Here is a 12356-nt window from a genome sequence, read left to right as displayed (position 1 = left end):
TGACCTCCAGAGTGTGATGGAGCCAGCCTCAAGACTGGGAATTAAGGCAGTTGGGGAGGGATGGATTCTAAAGGAACAGCGTGGCAGGAATCATGTTTCTTTGAGATATGTGTGACATCCAAGTGGGAATGTCAAGGAAAAGGTGGAATATAGACACAAGGTGTCACTATAAGTTAGACTGATCTTTACAAGAACCTTTTATTTTACTATCAACTGTATTAGTTATTTATTGCTGCATAATCCCAAATTGCTCCCAAATTTAGCAGCTTACAACAACAAATATTTATCTCACCCTCCCCTTGTCTGAGCCCCTCCCCTTCTCCAGGGGCTCTGGATGGAAGCTGTGGAGGCATGGCGATCCTCAGTGTTGGGGGATCGAGTCTGGGCTAGGACCTCCCAGTAGCTGTCGCTGGGGTGGTGGTCCAAGGCTCTTATTCCTCGGAGGCTATGTGACCATAAGGTCCACCACCCTATTGCTGTAGCCAAATTCAGTGTCATACCAGGAAATGAGCTTGGCAAAGTTCATGGAGGGCCATGCCAGCCCCAGCATTGAAAGTGGAAGAGTGAGTGTCATTGTTAAAGTCGCAGGAGACAACCTGGTCCTCAGTGTAGCCCAGGATGCCCTTTAGGGGCCCTCTGATGCCTGCTTCACCACCTTCTTGCTGTCATTGCATTTGGACACCTTCTCCACATGGCAGGTCAGATCCACGGTGGATGAATTGGGGGTGGGGACGCAGAAGGCCATGCCTGTGAGCTTCCCATTCAGCTCTGGGATGATGTTGCCCACTGCCTTGGTAGCGCTGGTATGATGTTCTGGGCAGCCCCATGGCCGTCACGCCACATTTTCCCAGAGGGGCCATCCACATTCTTCTGGGTGGCAGTGATGGTGTGGACGGTGGCCATGAGTTCCTCCACGATGCCCAGGTTGTCATGGATGACCTTGGCCGGGGGAGGGGGCGGGCAGTTGGTGGTGCAGGAGGCATTGCTGGTGATCTTGAAGGAGCTGTCATACTTCTCATGGCTCAAGCCCTTCACAAACATGGGGGCATTGGCTGAAGGGGCAGAGATGATGACTCTTTTGGTGCCATCCTTCAAGTGAGCCCCAGCCTTCTCTGGGGTCATGAAGACACCAGTGTTCTCCACAACATGTTTAGCACCAGCATTGCCCTGTTTGATGATGGTGGGCTCTTGCTCCTGGAAGATAGTAATGGGATTCCCACTGATGACAAGCTTCCCATTCTCAGCCTTGATGGTGCCTTTGAACTTGCCATGAGTAGAGTCATACTGGAACAGGTACACCATGTAGCTGAGGTCAATGAAAGGGTCATTGATGGCAACAGCCTGCCCTTTGCCAGAGTTTACAGCAGACCTGGTGACCAGGTGCCCAATAAGTTCAAATCCATTTATTCCGACCTTCACCATCGTGTCTCAGGGATATGGCTGGCAATACATGAAAAGATGTGGCTGTCTGTCAAGTGGGGAGGAGCAGAGAGCCTGCACTTCACTTTTAATGAAAAAAAGGTACTTGTTCTTTAGAAAGTTTGGGGGATATTGGAACAATCGGGGTTAAAAAGAGAAGAGGACGACTCCCCAAGAGGATGCATCTGATTACTATAGACTCAAAACCAGTTTTAGGTAAAGAATTGAAGGGAGACAAAGGGCAGTCCCACATGTCAGAAATTAAAGGAAACAAGGTAGAAAATTGAAATCAGCATTTTCAACTCTTCAGACTAAAATTATGGACTTCAAATGTACAGCTGCACAAATGTAAGCCAGCCTCCCATTCATATTGGTAAGTCATTTATGGAGAGCACACACATGAGTCAGAAGATTAAATATTTGGCTTTAGTAACTCCATTGACTGCTATTTAGAAGTGAACTTAGTGTTTGGAATTGGAGAAGAAAATACTTAACAGCCCTACTACTTACCAGTTGGCACTGTCTTGTGCAAACCAGGAAATGGATTTAACCAGATTTAGATGCTACAGGGGAAATTAAAACAATATGTAGAAAATTATTTTATTTAGATAAGGGAGATAAGTATACTTAGTGGAATGTACATTGAAATGCACTTTTATTACCTGGTGTGTATGTGTGTACATATATATTTTGCAATAAGCAAATAATTGCTTAAAACAAGCAGTAATAATGAAGGGGAAAAGTAAAAATAATAGAGAAAGCTCCTTGAGTAGCCTGAGAGTGATGCAAACTGGATGCAAATCTTTATTCATTCATCATTCATTCATTCATTCCTTATTCATTCAACAAGCATTTATAGAGGGCCTATTATGTATCAGAAGCTGTACTAGGTGCTGGGGATACAGGCATAAAAATTTTCTGGGCCTCTCATGTTTCATGTGATGAAACTGAGCCTAAATCATCTCTAGGGTCCCACGTGGATGGGATGGTCGAGGTGTTCCTGAGCCTGACTTGCCTTTCACTCAGCCAACCAGGTGAATAGAGATCAGCAGCTTGTGAGGGTTCACGTTGCAGAGAAAACTCAGGAACCGTGTCCCTGGGCTCTGTGGTCAGTCTCAGGCAGGAACAGGCTCAGTGAGGTTTAGCACAATGTTTGGTCTTGTTACTTAATGGTGGTTGGTGTGTAGCTTCCTCCTTCAGGTGACTGGGAAAGGGCAAGGTAGGAGGTTCTAGAGGCTGGCTGGAAGCAGAGGGATGAGTTGGGGTCAGCTGTACTGAGAAGATAGGGTAGGAGGAGGATGGAGAAGGCATTCCACCCTTCTCTGTGGGGAAGAATTGAACTGACGAGCTACCAAAGGTAAACACAGGTCCTGTACTTAAAGGAAGGAAAGAGAACACAAATATATTTAGGAGAAATTTCTGGCAAGTAAGAGGGAGAGTTTTCTGGTTCATTCTTAGTTAAGTAGCAAAAGTAATCATAATACTGCCTATGTGAACTTCTGTTTTTATTGAAGTTTATGGAAGAACTAAAAGGTTGTGTTCTACTATTCTACTTTAGTGTGTTTGAGTGTGTGTGAGAGAGAAAGTGAGCAAGAGAGAGAGTGCTCTGATTAATTCCTCAAACGAATCCTTGAGTACGTTTCAACCTATTGGAAAGATTAGATGCACATGCTAGTAAATTTGATAGAATGTGAAACTGAGGCTTGAGGAATGCTCAGGGGGTTTGGGGAACCCAGAGTTTAGCTGAGGAGTGGGGAAAAGTGTGATGTTCTGGAGGAGATGACCCAGGGTGAGTGTTGAAGTGTGACTTACATAGAGTACTCTCAGACCTTAAGAATATTATCAAAGTTCATCCTGAATGTAACCATTACTTAAAAGAGTTGATTGATCCATGTTTCATTTAAAAAGTCATGTTAAAATGATTTTCCTCTGTGCATATGAAGCTTACATATATTTCTTTTAAATAGGTAATTTCATTCTCCCAAGATGGGACATAAAGTGATCGTATTTGACATTTCTGTCATCAGAAACTTATGGGAAAGTCGTGTGAAGAAGCACAAAGCTTGGCAGAAGAAGGAGGCAGAAAGGCTCGAGAGAAGTGCATTGGAAAAGTATGTGTTTGCTGTTATTAGTCTTGTAGCTTATTTAGTGAAAAGGGACTCAAGCAGCAACAGTTGTGTTGTGGAGGAGGAGATCTTTCTTCCAGGACTTTTCACCATCTGCGACGCATGTCTAGTTGGACTTCAGAACCCTTACATCTCCGTCTAAAATGAGTATCGATTGCCTAACACTAAAACCCATAATTATAAATACCTGCCTATTCCAGGCACTCTGCAAGGCATGGGGATGACAGTGTGAACATGATAAGTTCTTCTACAGTAAATACTGGGGATGACAGTGTGAACGTGATAAGTTCTTCTACAGTAAATACTGGAGAAGAGGGTTAGTTGGTCTTCAGTGAATCAACTCAGCAGGTTTTCTGATGCTTTCCACATCCATGTAAGCCACAGGATGGCAGCTTGGGGTTACTCTCTGTCATGCACTTCAGCCCTCAACTCTTGAGCTGAATGTTAGCTAAGATTCCTTGTGTTGTGCCATTTTTACCTGTATTGTAATTATATAATTTGGTTAAATATCTTATCAACTCATGAAATATGAGAAAAAAGAGTTATTTATAGGAATCTAAGTTGAATGCTTTGCAAAGACTATATTTCTGATAAATATGTGAATCAACAATTGAATTAGCCCTGTACAAGATTGACTAAAGTATGATAGGCTGAAAGGTTGCACATTCAGGTGGCTTTATCTATGTCTATAATTTCTGTTCACAGTGAAGAAACCAAAACTAGAGCTCTTGGATGGTTCCTTATGAGTGTGGTTTGTTAAAAAAAGGCGGAATGGGATTATGATGGGCAGACCCACTCTCAAAGGAAGTCCGTGATCCTACATCATATTGGCAAATGGTGGTATATTTGTATACTTTGAGTTAAAAAAAAATGTGTAAGGTGTGAATGTATCTTTATTCTTGGTTCTCCACTTTTATGAAGTTTTTGGATTTATTCTGATTCTGCTTGATATTTAAGCTCTACTGTACGCATCACACCTGTTCCAGGTAGTTAGCATTATCTCCCTCTTGCAGATGAGGAAACCGGGACCTAAGTAACTTGCCCAAGTTGACACAGCTGGTAAGTGGAGGATTCGGCCAAGCCCTTTCCCTTACATAAAGCTGTAATCACAGGTAGTTGGAATATCTTTTCACTTGCCACTAATCTGAGATTATCTAATATAATGTGAATCTTGAATTTCAGCATTGGAACCTGCAGTCCCCGTGGTTATGAGTCTGAGTGATCACCAGGTTCCAGGGCCCAAGGGCTCAAAGTGGCTCTCAGCCCTGCTCCAACTGCCTTCCCACTCCTGGCATCTGGGGTGACTCTGGAGGAGGACAAGCTTTTTGCAGGCAGATCCAACCTGGGGGGTGAGGGAGTTTAGGAAAGTCTCAGTCCCTGATGTAACCTCCTGAGGGTTTTTGGAACTGGAGCCCTCTGCAGAGAGCTGTGGTCTGCAAACTGTGTTCCGGTTGCTTTGTAGTGGTGTTTGCCCCGACCTCCCTCTCTCATAGTGGTGGTAAGCAGCTTTGTGCCAGCTTCAGACAACTCAAGTACGCAGGACTGACCCCACCCTGGGCCCTGTACCATTGGACTTGTGTTGTGTCTCATTTTAACCTAAGACAGGAAACTTAGGGATTTATCTTTTCCAGCTCAAGGTAAGAAAAACAGCCACCAAGTTGGTGGGGCAGGTAAGGGGAAATGTGTGTGTCTGGGGGAAGACAGCATCTGATCTATCTTGATAGACTTGTTAGTGTCTTAGGACCGTCAAAAATGGGTGTAGTTTATTTATCTTCTTCCCAGGTATTTTTGAGGTTCTTTTGCAATGTGGTTATTGGTGCTCTTTGAGGGTTAACCTTTAGTTTCTCAGGGTCTGTTGCCAGTGTACAAATTAATATGTTGAAAAACTGATGGATGCCTGATCATAAAAGGCAAACATCTGGTTAATTTAAATTTAGTAAAACAAAACCAAATAAAACCCTCCAGTTTGCTGTTGCCTCACAACAAGGTATTATTTTAATTTGTAAAACTGTATTTGTTTATGAAGCATATACCAATACAAAAGTTGTAAGTAGAGATAAAATACAGAACATTACTCTATCTGAATGAAACTCAGTCATTTAAGAAGAGATGGGGAAGTGCTGGTGTTAGGCTCTAAGTGAGGAATTTCTTATCCAGTGAGGCTATTTGCCATCCCGGCTAGGATTGTGGGCTCATTTCCAATGGAAAGGGTATTTTACTGCACATTTATTGATTTAATTAATAGACCTCTAATGGCATTGTTTTGTTTTTTAAATCTTGTATTTGAAGTTCTATTAAAATCGATTCAAGGGATTACTGTATGGCTTACTATATGGATGATAAAGTAAAAGAAAATGATATTTTATTTATTTTAATTACTCTCAAGGAAGAGAATGGGAATTTAAAAAATTAATTTATATTCTCATCTTGACTTTCTTATCATTAGGTTTCAGAGGCAATAATATAAAACATTTAGAAAGTAAACACAACATACTGATTTGGTATATAACTTTTGTGGGGTATGTCTAATTTCCTCTTTTCTCCATTTTTTTGTTGGTGGTACTAAGATATGTGAAATATTTATGTCAATTGGTGATTTGTGATAAAGGAAAGATGTATTATGTAGGGCTTAACTGGTATCATTTTGGTATATTGCCATAATCTACCTTCATGTTCAGTCCAAGAAATGAGGAAAGAAAAATTAGAGACGTTAACCTGAAAAGTGCTTAGCGGATACAAGAATTTGCAGTGGCTGGGCTGTTGGCTGTTAAAATTTGGCAGGGATTTCTTCTAAAAGAAGGTCAGTCAGCATGTCTTAGACCTAGGGCATGCCCATCTCCCCTGACTACTACAGTCAGATCTAGATCTACAGGAAAATATTTTAAAAATATTTTTATCATTTTGTTATAAAAATATTTAAATCAGAAAAGCAACAGTCCCCACCCCCTGTGACATTTCCCGGAGGAGCCCACTTCTAACTTTTAGCATTGTCGTCTGATATTAAATTCATCTCTCTTTATGTGCTGATGTTTTTGATTTATCTCTTTTATTGCAATATTTATGGACTTCACATGGAAACCCTGAAGACCTAACTAGTCGATGGCTGAGTGCTTTTCCCTCGATTAGTTCACTGTGATTAAGACCTGGGTGGGGTGTTAGCTATTGCTAGCCAGTGCCATCAGCAAAATATTTTATTATTGAAATGCTCCCCTTTCTTCCAGCTCACTGGCAAACATGAAACCCCAGTGATATCCAGAGAGGTTTTTTAGGAGCAAAAAGTCTGATTAAGAAGTGACATTTGCACATGGACCTGGGGGAGCCAACTCTGCAGAAATCTGGGGACAAGTGTTCTAGGCAGACATAACAGCGAGTGCAAATATCTCAAGGCAAGAATTTGCCTGGGTGCTCAAGGAAGAGCAAGGAGGCAAGCATGGCTGGGCCACCAAAGCAAGAGAGGATGTGCTAGCAAAGAGGTCAGATAGGTAAGGGGAGGGTACGGATCTGTGGAGCCTTGTTGGTCTTAGTGGGACTTTTGCTTTTACTGTGTGAGATGAGAAGCCAATGAGAGGTGTGGGCAGAGGCGTGACACGATGTGATTGACGTAAGGCTCCCTCAGGCTGTAGGGAGGTGGCACAGGCAACAAGCGACAGCAGCTTGGACTGTTCCTTCCTGATGAGCGGTAGCTAGATTCTGGATAGAACTGACCATATTTGTTGATAGGTTTGATATGGGGTATGAAAGAAAGAGTGGAGTCAATGACCCTGAGATTTTTTATCAGAGTAAAAAATTTGTCAGAGAAACCTGGAGGTGCCTTTTACTGAGGTGGGGAAGAAGCAAGATTTGAGGGTGAAGATCAGGAGTTTGGGTTGGAATAGTGTTGGGGATTGAATCATGTTTCCCACAAAGCGCATGTTCAGGTCCCACCCCCGGTCCTGGGGGTGTGAACCCATTTGTAGATGGGACCTTTGAAGATGTTATTAGTTAAGTCGCCCAACCTGAATGAGGGTGGACCTTAACCCACTATGGCTGAAGTCCTATGAGCTAAGGAAATTGGACCCGGGAGAGAAGGCCACAGGGAATCAGTGGGCTGCAGTGAGTATGTTGTGACTGGAGATGTAAATTTGGGCAGAGACGGAGAAGAGGAGAGGCTCGAGGCCTGGGTCTTAAGGCACTTTGAAATTCAGAGGTTGCGGAGAAGAGGAGGAGGCAGCACAGTGGTAGAGAGGTAGGAGGGAAACCAGCAGTGCGAGGTGTCTTGAAAGCCAAGAGAAAAATATGCTTCAAGTGATCAAAAGATCGACTATGTCAGATGCTACAGATGGGGCAGATAAGATGAGGCCTGGGATTTGACCATTGGATTTTGGTGAAGTAGAGTCACTGAGGTCACCAGTTTCAAAAAAGCAGTGAAGGTTACTGAAGCAGGTTCAACGAGAATGGGAAGAATTACAGGTATGAGGCAGACAATTCTTCCATGGAATTGTGCTGTAAAGTGGAGTGAAGAAACAGGACTGATGGGAGACCTGAGGCTGAGAAACAGTTTTAAGATGGGAGAAATAACCACATGCTTGTGTGCTGAAGGGGATGATCCACTAGAAGGGAAAACTGATGAGGGGGAATTACTGTAGCATTGTCCTTAAATTAGCAAGAGGAGGGTTTAGTTTCATGGGAAGGGATTTGCCACAGGCAGGATCTTGGAGAGTTCCTCCAGAGGAATGCACAGGAAGGCAGAATCTATAGAAACCGAGGCAAGTAGGTGGCTCAGATGTAGTGATGGGAGTTGAAGGTCTCTTCTTTTTCATTTCTTTCCTGCATGAAACAGGAAGCAGAGTCATGAGCTGAGACTGAGGATGGAGTAGGTAGTGATGGAGGTTTGACTGAAAAGGAGGAAATGTGAAATAGTCATTGAGGGACTTGAGACCATGAAGGGGCCAGGGCAGTGTGATTTGACTGCCCAGCAACAGGGAGAGGTTCCTCAGGCTAATAGTCATGAATTCAAAGTGATTCCAGATTGCAAGGCTTTGGATTTTCCTCCATGCTCATTTACCGTGTAGTTACATGTGCAGAATAGGGGGGGAATTAAATGTACACTAAATTAGGGTTTGTCCAAGTGAGTATTTGAAAGCCAGAGAGAATCAAGAGAGTTGAGGGTATAAACTATGAGGTATTAAAATGAAGAACCATGGCATTTATTTTTATAAAAGCTTTATTGAGGGGTGATTAACATACAATAAACTACCCATATTAAAAGGGTACAATTTAAAAAGTTTTGACATACGTATACACCAGTGAAACCATCACCATGATCAATATAATCATCATATTCATCACCCCAAAACCTTCCTCATCACCCTTGGTAATCCTTTCCTTTTACCCCTCCTCACCCTTCAACCCCAGGCAATCACTGCTTTCTGTCACCATGGATTGCTTTGCATTTATTGTAGTTTTATATCAGTGGAATCACAGGTTATGTAATTTTCTTTTGCCTGGATTGTTTCATTCAGCCTTGTGATATCAAGGTTCATTCATGTTTCAGTGTGTACCAATAGTTCTTTCCTTTTTATTGCTGAGTAGTCTTCCATTGTATGGATAAACCACGGCTTGTTCAACTATTGTCAAAGTGAATCTGGGTTGTTTCCAGTTTTGGCTATTATGGATAAAGCTGATATGAACATGTGAACAATTCTTTATATGGACAAATGCTTTCCCTTCTCATGTGTAAATACTTAGGAATGAAACGTGGAATGTTTGGATCATATGTTAGGCATGTGTTTAACTAATTAAGAAACTACCAAACTGTTTTCCAAAGTGATTGTACCATTTTAAGTTCCTACCAGCAGTGTGGGAGAGTACTAGCTCCTCCCCTCTCTCACCAACCTTGGTATGTTCAATCTTTTTATATTAATTAGCCATTCTAATTGGTGTATAGTGTGTGGGTGATGAATTCTTCCTGCTGCTGTATATATAAAAGATCTTTATTTTGCCTTCATTTTTGAAGGACAAATTTGCTGGGTATAGAAATCTATGTTGACAGTTAAAAAAATTTTTTTTAAATATCTTCTTTTTGTCTTTCTGGGAGTACAAGTGACTTCAGGTTTCCTCTTCACACTGGAAGTAGCCAGGGAAGGGGTGGTCCTATTTTGAGTGCAGGGGGGCACCAGTGGCTCTTTTGAGCTGTCAGACTGTTTACCCATTTCTTGAGATATAATCAAAGGGCACTGTTAGGAGAAATGCTATTGCTATAGTGGGGGAGAAGCTGGAAATAAATTCTTCTTTGTCACATTGTAATATAGGTGGGGCCCAGTCCTGGGACCCAGCTGTCTGCTGGGGTCTGGCAGGTAACTCGCCTATAGGAGGTTGGGTCCAGAAAAGCAGACAGAGCAGGTGCCACAAGTCCAGGCAGGGTAGTCCAGAGCTCAGAGTGACCACAAGAACATGCCACAGAGCAGCACTGCACGGGACCTCTGGCAACAGGCCTGCTCTTGTGAGAGCTCCTCCGTTTGGCTGCTGCTGATGGGAGCCCGGAATCCACTGATCGAGGGCAGGGAGAGGAGGAGTGGAGCCTCCTAGGGAACCCTGTCCCCACCTAAAGCCAACACAGAGAGAGAGACCGTTGGAAAGCCCTCACATTTGTGCTAGTTAAAATCCAGCAGGATAAATCTTCATCCTTCAGTGACCTATTTTTTTCAAGGATCAATACATGATTTAGTCATGTAGGTGACCAGTTATTGGTGTTAATTTAGATGATTTGTTTGTGTGTGCATGTGTGTACTTTAGAGGTATGCCAAACTTCTTTTTAGATGTCTGATTGCTCATGAATAGAGGTTGTCTGTGCTAAATGACAGTGCTGATTATATCATTCTGTAATGTATCTGTAACAGTATGAAAATATTTTATTCCTGTAAGACTATCACTTGCTATTTACAATTTCAAAATGAGTCCTAAGGAATATTTTAAGGAAAAGGACTGCTGGAAAGTGTCCCTAAGCCCTTCAAAAGGGGGAAAAGAAGCTCTTCTTGTTGCAGTGTGGCTTCTACCCTGACTCACAAGGATTTGAGAATCATCCAGACGGGAAGATGGTTTTAGCCCCTCCCTTTACATTAACAGGAGAGTCTCTAAGAAGAACTGTCTCGAGTTACATTTTCTTTGTAGAAAAGTCACCTTAGGTTGACCCTTTGCTTCCTTTTTTTAATCCACTGAAGCAAAAGTGCTGCTGAATGGGCATGTCCCAGATTCCCCATGACCCCTCGGCTAATGCCATAATTGCTATTTCATGATGGTCAGAAATTGCTGGGAGGTCTCAAAGCCAGCATGCAAATAACAACTTCAGTAGCAGCAGCTGCTGCAATGCCAGCAGTGGCTCAGCTGGCCTGTTGTTGGTGTGTGGCATTGAACATTACAGGCTGGTGAGGCAACATGTACTGTCAGGGGCTTAAAGAACTGGAGATGAGGTTGAGTCAAACTTCTTTTCATCAGGGGGACTGGGATGGTGTAGCAGTCTGTGTCCAATCAGGAGACAGAAACCGAATGATAGGTTAAACAGAGGAATCTTACTCTAAGAATTAACTATGATAAAACAGTTACTATAAGTTAGAAGTAAACTCTCTGGGGAACCCCAGGGCAGGGGGAGACTACTCAAGGAAGGACAAACCTCGTTGAGAAGGGGTGGTTCAGCCCACCAGTGAGCAGAGAAGGTTGCTGGCTTGGTCAGGCTGGGGCTGGTGTGGAGCTGCTGGGCAAGCAATGGGCCCCCTCTGCAATGCAGGCCGGGAGCTGCCAAAACACTGACACCATGAAGGGGGCGACGCTGCTCTGGAGGAACCCCTAAAGGGCATCCTTCATCACACCAAGGACCAGGTCATCTGCAACTTTAACAGTGATGCCCACTTTCCACTTTTGATGCTGGGGCTGGAATTGTCCTCAGCAACCACTTAGTCATCCTCATTCCCTGGTAGGACAATGAATTTGGCCCCAGCAGCCATGCGGTGGGCTCAGGGTCCGTGTGGCCTCCAAAGAGTGAAGCTCTGGACTCTAAGCCCCAGCACCAGTGCTGGAGAAAGAGCAGAACCCTCATATCCTGAGGAATCCTTGCCCCACCTCCACATCCGACATACGTAGGTCTCCCGTCCTTGACCGGTTCCCAACTGTGTGGGTTATCAATTTATTGCCTCTTGGATTCGATATGTGCTTTATGATAAACAACAGAAGTCCTTTAAGCATTTCTCCTTTAGAGTGAGTGTGATGTCAAACTTTCCCAGTAGAGGGCGCTGGTGGGGGGGGGGTGACACTGCAGGAGGAAGAGGCTTCCTGTGGTTGGAGGGGAGGCTGGCCCTGTGGAGGTGTGGACAGCGGTGGAGGCTGCCCCAGCCCCAGCCCAGATGTAATTCCTTGGTGGCTGTGCAGCCTCAGCCCGGCGATACTCTGCCAGCTGCCCTCTCACCGTGGAAACCAAAGCCTCATTGCCTCCTGTGTGATGGGGGAGTGGGCAGTGGTGGGGGGGAGTGGACGGCGGGAGGGGGATCCACAGAGCCGTGCCTCCATCTGAAAGTACCCCCCCCCCCAGCCCAGCAGCTCTGGAGGTCTCCTCCCCGCTGCAGCCCAGTTCCCACTGCACACCCCTCCCCTGGTGCTCATCGCCTGCTCCTAAGACGTGCTCCTTCCGGCTCAGTCACTGTGTTTTCATTGTGCTATTTGAATTCAGGGCCTGTCATCAAGGTTAAATGCCTGGCTCCTCCCCCACACTTCCACATATGCCCCCAACTCACAGTTGTAAATAATTAGGTTGATGTTTCACCATTATAAAAAAAGCCCTAT

General features: G+C 44.0%; 1 protein-coding gene and 1 pseudogene across 1 annotated transcript in view; one reads left to right on the top strand and one right to left on the bottom strand.

Annotated features, from left to right (window-relative positions):
- The window catches only part of LRRC2 (leucine rich repeat containing 2), a 96250-nt gene that overhangs the window by 32497 nt on the left and 51397 nt on the right, over positions 1-12356 (top strand). The window contains exon 2 of the mRNA XM_037849333.1: positions 3387-3530. Coding sequence (XP_037705261.1) covers positions 3406-3530 — 125 coding nt within the window. The 5' untranslated portion in view covers positions 3387-3405. The remainder of the gene's footprint in view (positions 1-3386; positions 3531-12356) is intronic.
- Positions 626-1422, bottom strand: LOC119544158 (annotated as a pseudogene).

This window comes from Choloepus didactylus, chromosome 1 (genome assembly GCF_015220235.1).
Source record: "Choloepus didactylus isolate mChoDid1 chromosome 1, mChoDid1.pri, whole genome shotgun sequence".
Taxonomy (NCBI): domain Eukaryota; kingdom Metazoa; phylum Chordata; class Mammalia; order Pilosa; family Megalonychidae; genus Choloepus; species Choloepus didactylus.
The sequence above is the reverse complement of the archived record's forward strand: the minus strand, read 5'-3'. Positions and strand labels throughout refer to the sequence as shown.